The following is a 13472-nucleotide window of genomic DNA, read 5'->3' as shown; positions in this document are numbered from 1 at the left end:
GTGTAATGTCATCAAACTTTCTGCTTCGTGTCAAAAGTCTGGCTGCAGCATTTTGAACCAATTGGAGATCCCTAATGCTAGACTGTGGTAAACCAGAAAACAGAACATTGCAGTAGTACAATCTAGAAGAGATAAATGCATGGATCAAGGTCTCAGCATCAACCATAGACAGGATGGGACGAATCTTCACTATATTTCGCAGGTGGAAGAAAGCAGTCCTAGTAATATTTCTAATGTGGAGGCCAAAGGACAATGAAGGATCAAAAATTACCCCAGGGTTCCTCACTTTGTCAGTGTGATGTATGACACACGAGCCGAGGCTGAGCGTTAAAACCAAGAACCATCATTTCAGTCTTATCAGTGTTTAAAAGTAGGAAGTTTCTAGACATCCAACTTCTCACTGCTGCAAGGCAATCTTCTAAGGATTTTATGTGAACGAGATTACCAGCAGTTATCGGCATGTATAACTGAGTATCATCTGCATAGCAGTGAAAGGTAATCCCAAAACGCCGCAATATGTGCCCAAGGGGTGCTATATAAAGGGAGAAAAGCAGGGGGCCTAAGACAGATCCCTGTGGAACCCCAAATTTCATGTCACTAAGGTTAGAGGTAGTGTTACTGTACAAAACACAGTGAGAACGACTGGTCAAGTATGACGTCAGCCATGCAAGGGCATTCCCAGTAATCCCAAAATGATTTTCCAGCCTATCAAGTAGAATATGATGATCCACTGTATCAAATGCAGCACTGAGATCTAACAGCAACAGAACCGTAGTGGTGTCCGAATCCATTATAAGCAGAAGATCATTCACCACTTTAGTGAGCGCCGTCTCTGTGGAATAATATTTTCTAAAAGCAGACTGCAGTGGCTCAAAGAGATTATTCTCAGTAAGATAGTCTACAAGCTGCCGTGACACCACTTTTTCCAGAATTTTAGAGAAAAATGGTAGATTTGATATCGGCCGATAATTGTCAATACACTAGGGTCAAGATTAGGTTTCTTAAGTAATGGTTTAATCACTGCAGATTTGAAACATTTAGGAACAGATCCAGAAGTTAAAGAAAGATGAATAATTTCCAGCACAGCCGGCCCAAGAGTGGGCCACAGGTCCTTAAACAGTTTTGTTGGTATAGGATCAAATAAACAGGTTGTGCTTTGTGTTGACATTACGAGTTTTGTCAGCATGCCTAGTGAGATACTGTCAAATTCTGTAAATCTAGGTAATACCTCAGTAGTACCTATATTTACAGAATTTGATATTAGATATTATTATATTATTATACATTATAAAAAGTAGTTCTAAACAGTTACAATATTCTGAGTATTTTATTGATGAGGGTAATGTAATTTGTAATAAAAATGATGTGGCTGACAATAGAAATAATTTTTTTTGTAAATGTGGGATCTGATCTTGCAGGAAAAATCTCTGATCCTGGGACAGTTGGGAAAAACATGGCTGTATTGATAGAACGAAATTAGAATTCAATGTTTCTCAAAGCGGTGGAGGAGAAAGAAATATTAGATATTGTTAATAAAATGTAAAAACAAAACATTAACTGATTATAATGACATTGATTGACAACAGTAAAAGAGGTCATAGAAGGGATCTCAACACCTTTAACACACATCTGTAATTTATCATTTCAAACTGGTTCATTCCCAAAGAAGATGAAAATAGCCAAAGTCATTTCACTGTACAAAACCGTGAACAAGCATCATTTCAACAACTACAGACCTGTGTCTTTATTTACACAATTTTCCAAAATACTGGAAAAACTCCTTTAATAATAGATATATATTCACTGAAAAGCACAAATTACTCTCTGATAGCCAATATGGTTTTAGATCAAACAGTATAACATCATTAGCAATAATACAAGCAATTGAAGAAATCACAAATGCCATTGAACAAAAGAAATATCCAGTTGGACTATTTATTGACATTAAGAAAGAACACAATCAACCATGAAATATTAATTCAAAAACTGAAAAGATATGGCATCAGAGGTATTGTATCAGACTGGATTAGAAGCTATTTACAACAGAGACAGCAGTTTGTTAAGATGGGTGATGTCAGTTCTGAATGTTTGGACATTGTTTGTGGGGTACCACAGGGGTCAGTGTTGGGGTTCAAACTATTTAAATTGTATATTAATGATATTTGTAAGGTGTCAGATACTCAAACTGGTGTTGTTTACTGATGACACGAATATTTTCTGTTCTGGGGAGAATTTAAAAGAAATGGTAGAGGAAATCACTGAAGAAATGAACTGAAACTATGGTTTGACCTAAACAAATTGTCACTGAACTTAAATAAAACAAAACTAATGTTATTTGGGAACTGCAGAACCAATGAGCAAGTACGAATACAGATGGATGGGGTGAAGATGAAAATAAATTCCTTGGGGTAATAATAGATGAGAAAATCAGTTGGAAACCACACATCAAATATATACAAACCAAAGTATCAAGAAGCATTTCACTGTTAAACAAAGCAAAACATGTTCTGGATCATAAATCACTGGATCATAAATTACAAATCTTATACTGTTCCATTGTCTTACCATATTTCAATTACTGTGTAGAAATTTGGGGTAATAACTATATGGGTTCAATGAAATCACTAATTATTCTTCAAAAAAGGGCAATACGGGTCATTCAGAATGTCAGCTATCAAGCTCATACTCAGTCACTCTTCTTAAAATCCAAACTATTAAAATTAACAGACATAGTAAAATTCCAAACAGCACAGATCTTGTACAAGGCAAAAAATGACCTTTTACCAAAAAACATACAGAAATGTTTAAGGATTGGGGAGGGGGGAATATCATTTACAAGGGAAATACAATTTCAAAATGAACAAAATCCGCACAAACAAGAAACAATTCTATATTTCATTCTGTGGGGTGAGACTGTGGAATGGTACGATTGAGGAGTTAAAGCAGTGTCCAAACATTCAACAGTTTTTAAACAAAATATAAGGAATGTGTTTTCATGGGATACAGGGATGAAGTGTGAGAGTTATTAGGTGTTCACGGGAAACTGTTATTGATTATTTATTTCTATATTTGTTTATGGATTTATTTATGTTCATTGTTAGTTGGGTCTATCTTTTCTGTTGTATTTTGTTTTGTTGGGTTCCTTATGTCTTTGTCTTTTTTTAAAATTGTATTGTATCATTATATCATTGTTATTGTTACTATTAGTTATTGCAATTATTATTATTATTATTATTATTATCATGATTGTCAATCGTATTTTTAAGGAAACAAGGACTGATATGTAAATCATTATACAGGGAGAAGGGGTGGGATTAGATAAGTTTCGACTTCTCACTCCTTTTTGAACTAACATAAATTTTACGTTGTCTGTTGTTGTTTTATTTTTTCTTTTGTTATGTTCAAAATAAATCTTCAATTCAATAAAGGATCTTACCACGTGGGCTCAGGCACACTTCAGAAAACCATTGTCAGTTAACACAGTTCGTCGCTACATCTACAAGTGCAAGTTAAATCTCTACCATGCAAAGTGAAAGCCATATATCAACAACATCCAGAACCGCCGCTGCCTTCTCTGGGCCTGAGCTCATTTGAAATGGACATACACAAAGTGGAAAAGTGTGCTGTGGTCTCATGAGTCCACGTTTCAAATTGTTTTTGGAAATCATGGACATTGTGTCCTCTGGACATAAGAGGTAAAAGACCATCCACATTGTACCAGTGCAAAGTTCAAAATCCAGCATCTATGATGGTATTGGGGTGTGTTCGTGCCCTTGGCATGGGCAACTTACACATCTGTGATGGCACCATCAATGCTGAAAGGTACATCCAGGTTTTGGAGCAACACATGCTGCCATCTAACCAACGTCTTTTTCATGGACGTCCCTGCTTATTTCAGCAAAACAATGCCAAGCCACATTCTGCACATGTTACAACAGCGTAGCTTCGTAGTCAAAGAGTGTGGGTACTAGACTGGCCTGCCTGCAGTCCAGACCTGTCAGCCATTGAAAATATGTGGTGCATTATGAAGCGCAAAATAAGACAACGGAGACCCCAGACTGTTGAACAACTGAAGTCGTACATCATGCAAGAATGGGAAAGAATTCCATCTACAAGCTTCAACAATTAGTGTCCTCAGTTCCCAAATGCTTATTGAGTGTTGTTAGAAGGAAAGGTGATGTAACACAGTGGTAAACATACCACTGTCCCAGTTTTTTTGAAACAGGTTGCAGGCATCCATTTAAAAATGAGCAAATATTTGCACAAAAACAATAAAGTTTATCAGTTTGAGCATTAAATATCTTGTCTTTGTGGTGTATTCAATTGAATATAGGTTGAAGAGGATTTGCAAATCATTGTATTCTGTTTTTATTTACATTTTACACAACATCCCAACTTCATTGGAATTGGGGTTGTACATATCAGCTAAATTAAGATCAACCTTGCAGTTATGATGTAACAGCAGGTTTAACTCAGATAAGATGTTCCTGCAGGATTTTGATTGTAAACAAAATAAACAATTTGAACATGTTACTTTGGGATCCCGGAATGTTTGATGGACATTTTTCATGATTCAGTCTTTTTTTTTTTTTTAATGATTTAATTAACAGGTTGTTAGAATGTACTCAAATCATCATTAGTTACAGCACAAATGCAAATTGTTTACCATATTTTGTACAGCACAGAATTCAACAATACATTTTTTTTCCACCCCCATAGGAACGGGCACTAATGTTTGTTACATGGAGGAACTGAGAAATGTGAAGAAGTTTAAAACAAATGAAGATAAAATGGAAGAAGAAGAAGAAGAAGAATCACCAGATGACAAGGTGGAAAACGTACCTTCACAGGAACACCTAAAAAAAAAAAAAAAAAAAAAAAATGTTCTCATTGAAATTAGACATATCATGGTCTCGGTGAATACAGGTGGAGAATTGGACGCCATTAAAAGTCTAACATCATGTTTTACTTTTTTATTCTTTTTCCTTTAAGTCATATGGTTCACATCTATTTATGTAGGTCTGGAAAACACAATTATTCTCATGTGTTTCCACAAATGCTTAAGAAGGTCTTTCATAGTCCATATTAAAAAAATGTAATTAAATATTGACAGTGTTTTAGTTTGAGTGGCTGCACTAACAATGATGAATGCAAACTTTAAAAGGTGACAACTCATCTGTCAAATCCTTTCACTGATATATATATATATTTTGTCTCCAGCAGGGTGAACCAATGGGGGGAGAAGAAAGAAAAGGGGAAGAAGAGACAAAAAAAAATGTGTATAAATACAGAGTGGGGGGGGGGGGGGGGGGGAGTATGGGTGATGATGGCGCATTAGATGACATCATCACACCTTATGACACTGAGGTGGACCAAATCTCTGTCAACCCTGGGAAACAAAGGTTAGATGCACACACGCACAGGGTATAGAGTTGGACATTATGTTCACATCATCTCAGCGTTCAAATATGGAGCAACTTAAATATTTTGAAATGACAATCTGTGCAGCTGGGTGTCATTAGATAGCTGACTCTTCCACTGATTGATTAGAGGAGTCCTTCAGGATTCAAAAGTGTTATAATGCCTTTTGTTAAAATGCTGTTGAATTCTGGCCAAAGTGAGTGAAGAAGAACTTGCACATTAGCCATGTTCTTTGTTTTATTAATGCAGACAACCCATTACCAGAATTCCACAAGGAATTTTGTCATGTTTGGAAGCAAATATTTGCATCTTAAGTTACTTTCATCTTCATTATGTCCAACAACAAAAATTAACAATTAACCCAAGGGGGGGGGGGGGGGGGGGGGCAGCCTACGTGGAAGATCCTTCAGAGTATTTAGCATCAAAACAGTCTGAAGCACTTCATGCAGGGGATAAATGTTATTCATGCCTCCCCTGTCTCTTGGCATCACAGCTTGAGTATCATGAGATCGAGGCACCAGAGGCACCTCCATGGCAGCCTCCCTCTTCTATACTCAGCTATGCCAACTTGGTCATTATATTTGAAGGATTCAACATATAGATTATTGTTGTTGTTGTTACAATCCAAATTGCAATTATCACACAGAGCAAGTTTCAAAGGCTTCATCCATTATGATTAAAACAGACAAAGCACAGACCCCATGGTGTAAACAGCATTCTAAACAACCCCACTAAGAAAGAAAAACTTCCACAAATACGCAGTGGTGGGCACAGTTCTGATAACCAATAATTATCGAAGATAATGTTTTCATTATCGGATTATCTTTTCAGATAACTTTAAAAACCATTATTGGACTAATTATCTTCGATAAATTTTTTGTCAAAGGAGAACTGGTCACCAAAAAAAAAAGCTCATTTCTTTTAACCCCATACTGATATGCGGGCAATATCACAAAAGTCATCCAGAGGCATACATTTTTAACTTATGGTTCAAATTTTAACCAAACTAGTTTCAGACAAGTTATTTAAATTAATGTCATGTCTGAAGTTTTAGAAAGTGAAAATATCAGATATATGTTTTAGTTTTAAAGTAATGCGCTAATTTTTAAGGTTTTAGTGTAGACATGCTGTGCCAAGTGCATTATGTGTAGGATAGAGTAATCTCAGTATGGGGTATATTCTCAGTATAGGGTATATTCTCTGGGTTTATAGACATTGTTATTGTGTTTGCCTTTATTAAATTCCACAAATCTTAAATTGAGTAGACACGGATTATCTGGAATTTTGTTTTGGCAAGTTTTCACGGTCTCTCCTGCCATCTACTGGTCAGTAGTGTTCATGGCAGTATTTGCCCTGAAGCTGGGCAGACACTATACAATATTTTCAATCACTGTACTCGGTTCCAGCTGAAACTGTAAACCATGGTTTACAGACAAATACGTTGTATTCGAGCAGGGGTTTGAAAGGCACATCTCGCTGAAAGAGAGGGAGAGCGGGAGAAAAACATATCTGTTTATTTCTTCAAGATGTGGAGCTGCGTTTACTGTGGTCCTTTCTCTGCTTGTGCTAGACATTTGGCCAATCAGAAAGCCAGAATGAACTGTCGGACAGCCACAGGAAAAATAAAAGACAAGCAGAGGACAGAATGGCAAACAAATGTGCAAGCAGTTGGAAAGATCTCCGCTTGATCTCCGCCCGAAATTTTGAACACGCGCAAAGCAACTCGCCTTTGCTGTGACAATCTGAGACACATCCTATGATGATCTTGTTCATGGACCCTGCAAAGAAGTATTTGTATCTCTGATGAAATAGTTGTGGATGTCCGGTACATATTCGCATGCCAGCAGCTCCGAAAACATTTGCAAAAAATACGGGTCCTGAATGCCAGTCCGCACAATGTTCACCTATCCTCAATGACTTCACCAATCAATCAATCAATCAATCAATTTTTTTATATAGCACCAAATCACAACAAACAGTTGCCCCAAGGCGCTTTATATTGTAAGGCAAGGCCATACAATAATTATGTAAAACCCCAACGGTCAAAACGACCCCTTGTGAGCAAGCACTTGGCTACAGTGGGAAGGAAAAACTCCCTTTTAACAGGAAGAAACCTCCAGCAGAACCAGGCTCAGGGAGGGGCAGTCTTCTGCTGGGACTGGTTGGGGCTGAGGGAGAGAACCAGGAAAAAGACATGCGTGGAGGGGAGCAGAGATCGATCACTAATGATTAAATGCAGAGTGGTGCATACAGAGCAAAAAGAGAAAGAAACAGTGCATCATGGGAACCCCCCAGCAGTCTACGTCTATAGCAGCATAACTAAGGGATGGTTCAGGGTCACCTGATCCAGCCCTAACTATAAGCTTTAGCAAAAAGGAAAGTTTTAAGCCTAATCTTAAAAGTAGAGAGGGTGTCTGTCTCCCTGATCTGAATTGGGAGCTGGTTCCACAGGAGAGGAGCCTGAAAACTGAAGGCTCTGCCTCCCATTCTACTCTTACAAACCCTAGGAACTACAAGTAAGCCTGCAGTCTGAGAGCGAAGCGCTCTATTGGGGTGATATGGTACTACGAGGTCCCTAAGATAAGATGGGACCTGATTATTCAAAACCTTATAAGTAAGAAGAAGAATTTTAAATTCTATTCTAGAATTAACAGGAAGCCAATGAAGAGAGGCCAATATGGGTGAGATATGCTCTCTCCTTCTAGTCCCCGTCAGTACTCTAGCTGCAGCATTTTGAATTAACTGAAGGCTTTTAGGGAACTTTTAGGACAACTTGATAATAATGAATTACAATAGTCCAGCCTAGAGGAATAAATGCATGAATTAGTTTTTCAGCATCACTCTGAGACAAGACCTTTCTAATTTTAGAGATATTGCGTAAATGCAAAAAAGCAGTCTTACATATTTGTTTAATATGCGCTTTGAATGACATATCCTGATCAAAAATGACTCCAAGATTTCTCACAGTATTACTAGAGGTCAGGGTAATGCCATCCAGAGTAAGGATCTGGTTAGACACCATGTTTCTAAGATTTGTGGGGCCAAGTACAATAACTTCAGTTTTATCTGAGTTTAAAAGCAGGAAATTAGAGGTCATCCATGTCTTTATGTCTGTAGACAATCCTGCAGTTTAGCTAATTGGTGTGTGTCCTCTGGCTTCATGGATAGATAAAGCTGGGTATCATCTGCGTAACAATGAAAATTTAAGCAATACCGTCTAATAATACTGCCTAAGGGAAGCATGTATAAAGTGAATAAAATTGGTCCTAGCACAGAACCTTGTGGAACTCCATAATTAACTTTAGTCTGTGAAGAAGATTCCCCATTTACATCAACAAATTGTAATCTATTAGACAAATATGATTCAAACCACCGCAGCGCAGTGCCTTTAATACCTATGGCATGCTCTAATCTCTGTAATAAAATTTTATGGTCAACAGTATCAAAAGCAGCACTGAGGTCTAACAGAACAAGCACAGAGATGAGTCCACTGTCCGAGGCCATAAGAAGATCATTTGTAACCTTCACTAATGCTGTTTCTGTACTATGATGAATTCTAAAACCTGACTGAAACTCTTCAAATAGACCATTCCTCTGCAGATGATCAGTTAGCTGTTTTACAACTACCCTTTCAAGAATTTTTGAGAGAAAAGGAAGGTTGGAGATTGGCCTATAATTAGCTAAGATAGCTGGGTCAAGTGATGGCTTTTTAAGTAATGGTTTAATTACTGCCACCTTAAAAGCCTGTGGTACATAGCCAACTAACAAAGATAGATTGATCATATTTAAGATTGAAGCATTAAATAATGGTAGGGCTTCCTTGAGCAGCCTGGTAGGAATGGGGTCTAATAAACATGTTGATGGTTTGGATGAAGTAACTAATGAAAATAACTCAGACAGAACAATCGGAGAGAAAGAGTCTAACCAAATACCGGCATCACTGAAAGCAGCCAAAGATAACGATACGTCTTTGGGATGGTTATGAGTAATTTTTCTCTAATAGTTAAAATTTTGTTAGCAAAGAAAGTCATGAAGTCATTACTAGTTAAAGTTAATGGAATACTCAGCTCAATAGAGCTCTGACTCTTTGTCAGCCTGGCTACAGTGCTGAAAAGAAACCTGGGGTTGTTCTTATTTTCTTCAATTAGTGATGAGTAGAAAGATGTCCTAGCTTTACAAAAAAGGATTTTGTTCTTAGGTTGCGGAATTTTGAAATATTCTGCTGCTGTAAACAATTGAATTCTTTCAGCCATTTCCCATCCAGCATGAAGGCATACCATCTCAGGGCGTGGTTTGATGATGTCAGTGTTTACCCTCTGTACACAGAAACTAGGGGACGTTTTGTTTTCACTGTTCATCTCTATGTACGGCCCATGGTTTGAACCTTTTGTTGTTGTACACGTTTACATGTTTCGCATATCGACACAAAAGAAACAAACAAAAAAATCTGTCCTAAATGCAATATGTGGTTTTTGCACCTGCTTGTTTTACGCTTCTGTGATTCTGGTTGTTCTCAGGTACCCTGAGAAGCTAACAGTGTTTCTCTCTGTGTGTATAAAGGTTTGAGAAGCTGATCAGTGGGGTGTATTTAGGAGAAATTGTCCGCCAAGTTCTACTGGATTTAACCAGAAGAGGTTTGCTTTTTAGAGGACGTGTCACAGAACCTTTAAAAACACCTGGAATATTCCAAACCCAATACCTGTCACAAATAGAGAGGTAGGAAAAAGATCATGTGTTGAAACAAATCCTGGAGACTCTGGCCACTACATTAGGTACACTTCAGGTTGGATCCTAGTTTTGGTTTGTGTGCCTTAATTCTTCCCAGCAAAGATTCAACTTCATCAACTTTACTCATAATATCAGAGGTGGGGCGAAGTCACCAGCAAGTCACTCTCAAGGCATGAATCTGCAAGTCGCAAGTCATAATGACCACCTATTGTTTGCAAGCTGACTTGAGACTTGACTTGAGACTTGCAGATTGATGACTTGAGAATGACTTGGCAGTGACTTTGTCTTGCCTCTGCATAATATTGAGAACTCAATTAAGTTTGAGCAGCTCAAAGCTAAGACACCCCGACTCTTGTGCACTGAGATTGGAATGAGTCTTCTGAACCTCCACATGTTGAATTATAAAAAACAGGGTGAGTGTTACATCCTCAACACGTCTAATTTACTTAGGATACACAAACTCAAGTCTATCCAACTGCTCAGTCACATGATTTAGTAATTTCTGTCTCATCAGTTCCTTAAATGTCTTCATTATCAAAGAAGTGAGGACGAGTAAGTCCCTTCGGCTGCTCCCTTGTTTGCACTCGGGGTCGTCACAGCAAATCCAAGGTGGATCCGCATGTTGAATTGGCACAGGTTTTACGCCAGATGCCCTTCCTGACGCAACTCCACATTACATGGAGAAATGTGGCAGGGATGGGATTTGAACCCGGAACCTTCTGCATTGAAACCAAGCGCAGCTACTGGGCTAAAATCATTTAAAACATTAAGAATGCTTATTTTATAAATCAGGACAAAAACAGTAGTGTGTTTCCATACTTTGGCAGTTTGCAGCTGAAATGACTGGTTAAAAATTAATTCAGACTTAATTCAGCTGCAGAGCACAGTATGCAAGTGTCTGACTGCTAATGTGGTTTAATCCAGTGTTGCAGACCGAATGATCCGCCCCTAAAAAATTAGTCCGCCCTACCTCCACTGCTCATGCATCATTTAGGAGCGAGCCAAAAAAAAAAAAAAGTTACGTGATTCATGGTGCCATCTTGGTTTCAAAATAGCATTCACTGTTAATCTGTCTGCATGGAAATCCAGCTATTTTATTTATTTATTTGCTGAAAATGATGGGTTGTTGTGTGTTTGGATGCACGAATAGACACAGCAAGGGCTTCAAGATGTACAGATTCCCTTCAGATCCGAACAGAAGAAACATTTGGGAAAAAACCAGCCGTGTGGGATGAAAGCTGACATCATCATCAAAGTTTTGCGAGGTAAATTTATTGTTCAGTCCCATGTACAGTAAAGCTCACCTAAACTGTCCAGATATTCGCAGTCACTGGACAAAAAAGTGCCAAAGTTTTTGTATTGTTTTCCATGTAATAAACACTGTATATAAAGGATTTTGTACAACAGATTTTTCGTTCACATCAGATAAAATGTCCCATCCAATTGCAATGTATTTCCATTAAAACCCTCGCATGTGGGACCGGAGTCATTTCCATGATTAAAAGTCTGTTTATTTTTTTCACACCGTGCTCAGATTCGGAGCCGCAGCCTGACGTGCACCTGTTAAAGAAGACACACAAGGCTGTGATTTGACACTTTTCTGCTTTCACTACTTCCTCTGCCATCATATTTTAATAGTTTTTGCAGTGCGCACGCTGATTACAAATGGATCAGAAAAGTTTGCACATTTACAACACAACGTCGTAAAAAGAAATTGTACAGCTTACCTTTTTTCTTGGAAACAAATCTGAACAAATGGGATCTTCTGATATTCAGGGTCTAGACAGTCACCAGTCATATATGATGGCATCAGTCGATGGCACCAAATACCAAAGAAACAAGTGAGCCTCTCAGGACTGATGCGACTTAAACCCCCCTATTTAGCTTACAGTGCTGCAGTCCTGAAAAGTGGCTTAAAAACCAGGTAAATTAAACAACAACTGAGGAAAAGTTATGATGCAAACATTAAGTTCATAGTGATAAATGTTGCAGGTTCCATCAAGCAACTCTCATGCAGTCAAGAAACACAGCATGACAGAGTATAATGTTAGAAGATGGCAAGCCAACAAATCCTGTCTTAAAATTCAAACTGTCAGGACACACTGAGTAAAAGGGGCAGTGTATCAGTATGTGGTTGAAATAAAAAAGAAATGGGGGATGCCTACAAGATAAAATGTGGTTTTATTGGCATTTTGGGACCATTCTCTGTAGAGCCCAGAGATGCTTGTGTGGGAAAATCCCAGCAATTCAGCAATTCCTAAAATACTCAAACCAGCCCATTTGGCCCCATAACAACCATATCTCATTCAAAGTTACTTAAATTACATTTCTTCTCCGTACTAATGCTTGGTTTGAACTTCAGCTGAACATGTTGATCATGTCTTCATGTCAAAATGCACAGAGACTGCCTGATTAGATATCTGCCTTAGTAAGCAGTTCAACAGGTGTACCTAATGAAGTGGCCAGTGAGTGAAAATCTGTGTAAATGTATCTGTAAATAATGTGCTGTGTGGAACTGTGTTGTCTCCCCGCTAGTGATCGCCTGGCTCTACTGCAGGTCAGATCCATTCTCCAGAAGCTGGGACTTGACAGCACCTGTGATGACAGCATCATTGTCAAAGAGGTGCAACATGGAAAACTAATGAGCAATGCTAAGAGTCAGACATGGTGTCCTTTTGCTGCTGTGCCACTGTTTTGGCTTATCTGACAGCTGTCAGTGGCGGTGTCATGGGCAGTGGTGCTGGGCTGTATGGAGCAGCTCCTTTCCATTTAAAGCAACAGGCACAGAAACAAGTAATTTCTTAGAGCCCAGGACCCGTATGCACGAGGCAGTCTACAAACAGGCTAAAATAGCTCCTAGTGACATTATTCTAAGAAAAATGTTAGAATTTCTTGAATTCTTAAACATTTCTTAGAATTTTCCCTTGGTAAGATGAAAGTTGTCTGCAAAGCACCTTAAGCCTTAAGAGAGCTCTTAAGGTGCAAGACTGGTAAGAATAGTGAGGAGGACTTTTACGAAGCCTAAGAGTGTCTTAAGCAGACAAGCTGGTGGAAAAGACAAAGAGGAAGCAGAGACATTCTCTGTATGTAGGATGACAGTGAGTCAGTAACACACTACCGGCTTGATCTATCTAATTATTTTATGTTAATTTACTGTCTTAATGTATTTATAAATTGTTTAGGTTCTTGTTATCATATACACATATTAATGTTATCATTATTTTTATTATTATTATCAGTATTATTGATATTTTATTTTATTACTTCTATTCTGCCATTTGATTTTTAAATGGACAACAATGGAAATAAGTGTTTTCACTTTC

At 38.1% G+C, this 13472-nt stretch overlaps 1 protein-coding gene and 1 long non-coding RNA gene across 2 annotated transcripts; one reads left to right on the top strand and one right to left on the bottom strand.

Annotated features, from left to right (window-relative positions):
* Positions 1-1981: 1981 nt before the first annotated feature.
* LOC117524652 lies at positions 1982-2351 on the bottom strand. Its single transcript, XR_004564819.1, has 2 exons — positions 2322-2351; positions 1982-2277 (listed from the first exon to the last, which is right to left on the bottom strand). It is a non-coding gene; the product is annotated as an uncharacterized LOC117524652 (long non-coding RNA).
* A 2965-nt stretch (positions 2352-5316) lies between these two features.
* Positions 5317-12856, top strand: LOC117524255 (hexokinase HKDC1-like). Its single transcript, XM_034186026.1, has 3 exons — positions 5317-5402; positions 9982-10137; positions 12685-12856. Exons 1-3 carry the CDS (start codon positions 5317-5319, stop codon positions 12854-12856), a joined length of 414 nt encoding a protein of 137 aa, XP_034041917.1.
* The last annotated feature ends 616 nt before the right edge of the window (positions 12857-13472 follow it).

Source organism: Thalassophryne amazonica, chromosome 14 (assembly GCF_902500255.1).
Source record: "Thalassophryne amazonica chromosome 14, fThaAma1.1, whole genome shotgun sequence".
NCBI lineage: Eukaryota > Metazoa > Chordata > Actinopteri > Batrachoidiformes > Batrachoididae > Thalassophryne > Thalassophryne amazonica.
Note: the sequence above shows the minus strand (reverse complement) of the source record. Positions and strands in the feature narration are given on the sequence as shown.